This window comes from Blastomyces dermatitidis (genome assembly GCF_000003525.1).
Source record: "Blastomyces dermatitidis ER-3 genomic scaffold supercont1.1, whole genome shotgun sequence".
Lineage (NCBI taxonomy): Eukaryota > Fungi > Ascomycota > Eurotiomycetes > Onygenales > Ajellomycetaceae > Blastomyces > Blastomyces dermatitidis.
In genome coordinates, this window is record NW_025544774.1 from 4786635 (window position 1) to 4792634 (window position 6000).

General features: G+C 24.7%; 1 protein-coding gene across 1 annotated transcript; it reads left to right on the forward strand.

Moving 5' to 3' along the window:
- Window positions 1-3354: 3354 nt before the first annotated feature.
- Window positions 3355-3936, forward strand: BDCG_00615 (uncharacterized protein; the record flags this gene model as incomplete). Its single annotated transcript, XM_045416121.1, has 2 exons — window positions 3355-3399; window positions 3556-3936. 2 exons carry the CDS (start codon window positions 3355-3357, stop codon window positions 3934-3936), a joined length of 426 nt encoding a protein of 141 aa, XP_045271922.1.
- Window positions 3937-6000: the final 2064 nt, after the last annotated feature.

The following is a 6000-nucleotide window of genomic DNA, read 5'->3' on the forward strand; positions in this document are numbered from 1 at the left end:
CATTTTCACTAATTAAGTACAGAGATTTTTATTCACTTATATAAATCTCAGAGACTTATGAATAAGCTCTCTTTACATACTGATTTCTATCATATCATTGAATTCAGTGATATATTAATATATTATCTATAATATTCTGAATCTGATAAGATTATTATCAGTAGTAATGTAAGATTTTCAATCACTGAAAAATCAGTTATTATATTTATAAAACTTATTAATTATATTATTGAATCAGAATCTGATATTTATCTGATTAATAATAAAGATATCTCTGATATTAATAATTTAAATTCTACATAATTACAACCTGTGAAATTACTGATTACTTATACTTTAAGTCTTATTATAGATAATCTTCTGAAGTTCTATAAAAATATCACATCTCAGTTAGAAGAGATAGAAGATTATTAAAAGAAGTTTATATAATATAAGATTATTAATCTGAAGAGATATAATATATAAAGTTTGATCTCTAGATCTGATATTCTGAGAAGTGAATTAATTACTTCAGACTGTTAAGTGTTTCTTAAGAAAGATAGATCTATGAACTTAAATATCAATTCTGATAATATTCTTAGAAAATCATATTAAGTGATTTATAATAATTAATTTAAGAAGAATTCTAGAGAAGAGATCTACACTTCTGTTATTACTGATACTGTTAATTATATTCTTTTTATAATAGCAGTACTACACAGTTGAACACTCTGTTAAGTGAATATAGTGATAATATATCTGTATAAATATCTCACTAAGAAGGTCTATATAAGATAATTTATCAGATTTAAGATAGATTCACTGAAAATACTTATCTACATAATTAAGAGTAGTCTATACAGTCTGAACTCTATGATAAAAATCTAGTATAATTACTTAATAGCTCTGTTAAGTAATCTTGAATTTACAGTCAGTGCTTATGATTCAGTACTTTAATATCATTCATTCAGATATTATCTTTATATGATAATTTATATTAATAATCTTAATATTATATCTGAAGTTTCTGAGAATGCTGATTGACTAGTAAGTATACTCAGTGAGAAATTGAAAGTCAAGAATCTATATCAGTTAATTAAGTATTTAAGTATAAAGATTAATTATTCAGATAAGAGAATTGATTTAATACATTATTAATATATTAAATATCTTATTAAAGATTTCTATCTTGATAATACAGCTATTATTAGAATATTAATGAAGAATGAATTCTGTATTAATAATTTCTCTATATCTGAGAAAGAGACTGATTTCACAATTTAGTGATACTAATATAATATAAGTTATTTACAATATCTTACAGTTAAAACATGTTCTGATATTACTCACACTGTCTTACTACTCACTTAACAGAATATTGATTTAATATCTTAATATTAAAAGACTCTATTACATGTTATATATTATTTAAAAGAGATCATGAATCTGAGTATTTTCTACAGATATAATCTGTATAAGAAGTCTGTTTCTACTATTTCTACTGTTTCTATTAATCTCTCTGTTATTTCTGATTTCTCTGATAATTTCTATCTACTCTTTAGCTACTCAGATTCTGATTAAACTGATCTCTTGAATAATAATAGAAAATTAATATCTGACTATGTTTTTAAGCTCACAGACAGTCTGATTTCATGATATTCAGTGAAGTAATCTTATATATCTCTAAGTTTCAATGAGACTGAATATATAACTCTTAGTAAGACAGTCTGTGAGATAATATGAATTCAAAATCTCATAATTAAGCTTGACTTTATTATTATATCTTCAGTACAGATTCTCACTGATAATAAGAATATTATAAATTTTACAAAGATGATAGTCATTACAGTCTGAAGTAAGTATATTAACATACATTTTCATTTTTTACATTAACAGTTGAATTAGAGAGTCATTAATTTAGAATACATTTTCACTACTCAGATAACAGTGAATAAACTCACTAAATCTCTAAATACTGTGATATTTATATAATTCATGATTTTACTAGATCTTACAGATGTAAAAGTTGAAAATGTTTAATTTTACATTTGTATTTGATTTTGACAGACTATCTTGATGATTTGAGTGTTTTTATATGTGATTCTTGTTATCTTGAGAGAGAGTGTTGACTGTTACAGCTGTTACGGTTAGCAATCTTACTAGATCATGTGACTCATCACTATATTTCTTATGAGAAGAATGTAGAGTTATTACACGACTGAATTATGATTATTTCATCATTTCAATTGATAACACAGTCACTGAGCTGTAAATCATAGTATAATAATGAATGAATAATAAAATTATTATAAATAAGTGATAAACTGAAAAAATCAATTATTATATTCATGATGTCACTGAATTCAATCTATATAATCACTAATTCTAAAAACTGTCTCATTCATCAGTATCATTCTCTATTGAAAATTATAGACACTTTTATCTAAATTCTTCTGAATCAACTGAATTAAGTTTCTTTTATAGTCTTTATTTCTAGTTATATTACTCTCATTAATCACATCACTGAACTTGTAAATTAAGGTTTACAGATTACTTATGATCTGAAAGACACTGTCATTGACTATCTGATATTTAAGAGTTGAGGTTTCAGAGTGATTAGATGCTGAGTATTTAAAAGTCTATACAATTATTAATCTCTGAATAAATCTGAGAATCATTTCACTGACTCTAGCTTACTATTTCAGTGATTATTTCATAAGTTCAGAGACTCAGAACACTTATCAGAGTCAGAAGATTAGAGAAGAAGAGAAGAGAAGAATTGACAGCAGTGATAGAGAGACTGATAAGAGTTGTAGAGAGAGAAAGAGAATTATCACTATTAATAAATTTCTTATTACTGCTACTCTCATTGACTGTATTACTGAGAAGTTTGACAATTATTTTAAATTAGTTTATTATTTTATACATTTCAATGAAAATACACTGTGCTTTCTCTCTGACACTATTAATCAAGTTTGTGAGATTCTTTATCACTGCTTTTTAACTCTTATAATAATTATTAATCAATCTCAAGATCTCTCATTAAACAGCAAGTTTTATATTTTCAATATTCAATTTTCTCTTTTCAATGATAATTTTCTTCTTCTTTATAGTAATTTTCTTCTTTTCAATCTTCAATTTGATTCTTTCAATATTCAACTTAATCTTCTCAATTTTGAGTTTAACTTTTTTAGCAGAACTGATAAATGTATTTAAGACTTTCAATACAATAGCTATACTCTTCATTTTTTAATTTTCTGCTTTCTGCTGATGTGTCTTTACTTTCTTAATTTACTTGAATAAATTCTTCACTGTCTTCAGTATAACTGACTTGACTGATTTCTTTATAACTGTCAGAGCAGTAAGATAAAACTCATGAGTTTGAATCAGATTTTCAATTTCATCATTGAATTTATCAGAGTATATCATACAATCTTTCTTTTTATAATTGCAGTTTGAACATGACTTTATACTTTCTTTAACTTTGTCACAAACAGATTCAATATAATGAGGAAAAATATATAAGACACAGTACTCACACATTATTAACTTGCTAAATTTAATGAAAGTATTCAGTCTACTTGCTATCTCTTTCTCTTGTACTTTTACTGCTGCTGCACATGTACACTTGAAGATGTCTCTGATTATTTTGATGTTGTTACTGCTGCTATTATTACTGCTGTTATTGCTGCTGTTATTACTGCTGTTGTTACTACTGTTATTACTGCTGTTGCTGCTGTTGTTGCTGCTGTTGTTACTGCTGTTGTTACTGCTGTTATTACTGCTACTGCTGCTGCTGCTACTGCTGTTACTACTGCTGCTGTTGCTGCTGCTGCTGCTGTTACTACTGCTGCTGTTAATGTTGCTATTGTTACTATTGCTGTTATTACTGTTACTGTTATTACTGTTACTGTTATTACTGTTACTGTTATTACTGTTACTGCTGCTATTGAATGAAATAATAGATCACTGACATTCTTAATATACTATGCATATAAGATATCTTGATATTAGAACTTTTGATATTCAAAACTTTCTATTATAACTAGTAGAATACTAATCTTACTGAAGATGAGAAGAGCTGAGTGAACTGAAAAAATTGATATTTATATTGTAATATAATTGTGAGAAGAAGAAAGAAAGAAAGAAAGAAAGAAAAAGAAGATAACAAGTTATTCTTCTTATATATATTATTGATTCATCTTTGCAGATTATTATGTAATGAATGTAAATACTTTCATATTTTATCTCTGAGTGTAATCAGTGCATCTGATGAATTTCATTCATATCTTAATACTTTCTATACAGGCTATCACTGAATGAATTACAGCTATTTTGAATATAAAATCATTTCTATTAACTAGAAACAAGTGTTTAACACATTATCAGAAATATATCTACAGAATTTAAGATTTTCTGATGCAGTGAAATCAGTAAATTCTTCACAGTTATAACTATACAAATTGTAAGATAGAGAATATGACAACTTTCTTCAGTGAATATCAAGACAGATATATTCTAATTATATATATTAAAGTATATATTAACTAATTTATATATAAAACTCATAGAAAACTAAATATATTAAAATATAAATAAATTATGTTGAAAATCTCTATATCACTGATCTGTCTTTCACTGAAAGTGTTTCTGAAAATTTAATCTTTTTTCATATCTTCTTCTATACATCTTTTATCAGATGTCTCTTTTTTACTATCAGAGTATTCTAAATTATCTCAGTAAAGTCATCTCTGATAATTTACTGATATTCAGAAATATCACTTATCAGATCTCAGAATATCAGAATATTTTATCATTATAGTATAGCTGCAGCAGAATTTTCATTTATATCAGTATTATCAAATATTTTAATCTGAGTTATAAGATTGATATATATCTCTATTTTTCAGAATTAGTTTCTAGTTTTTCAATCTGAAGTTTTCAATTCAATATCTTTAACTAATGAATATTCAACTTATGTTTTATATATTATTATTCTCACTCAGAGAATCAATCAAAGTTGATGATTTCTCATACTCAGTAAAAAATCAGAAAGAACTTTTCAGCAGTAAATAAATCATAGAAGTATTCAAAGATAATTAATTCTTTATAACAGTTATATAATTTAATTACTGCTGAACTTTCTCTACTCTTTATCTTCTTTCATTGAATATGATTCTATATTAATAAATAATTAGCTAAGTTAATCAAAAAAATGTTAATATCTCACTGAAAAGTTTCAAATTCTTCTAAGATATCTCACTGAAAAGTTAATATATTTACTAAAATTTAATACTACTTATCTTCATTTCTTTGAGAGTTCAGAACTTTCATGTTTTAATTACATTCAGTATTATTATTCTACTGAATGAAAAGATGTATAATATTTTATTCTTTATTTTTATCACACTTGTAATTGTTCAATTCAAATTATCTTTGTTAAAAGAAAGAAAATATATTCATTTTATCTTCAGATATAGACACTGCTCTATTAACTAAATTTTCTTTCTATATATTTCTGCATCTGAATACTGAGTTCAGTAACATCTTTTTAACAGACTATTTAATATTAGTAATGAGTTTGACTTCTTCTCATCTGACTGATATTTATTATTACTGTTATTATATTCATTCTATATTCAGATATATTAATATTAGATTTCTTTTAAAATTGATAATTTATCTTATTAAATCTATCAGATGAGAGAGTTCAGAGAGATCTAGTAGAGCAGAATTCATAATAATATTTATTTTCAGAATCTTGATAGAACTCTGATAAATTTGTAATATGAATAGAAATATAGTGATTTAATTCTTAATATTAAATTAATATAGATTGTCACTGATTACAGCTTTTATTAATATATTTCTTTTCAGTAATTCAATCTCATCTCTTTATTTTTATCAAGATTACTTATTCACTTCATTTATATCTTTTTCAACTATATAACTTTTTTTCTATAGATCATATCAGAGAGTAAAATATTATATCTGTTTAATTAAAATCTGAACACTATCTGC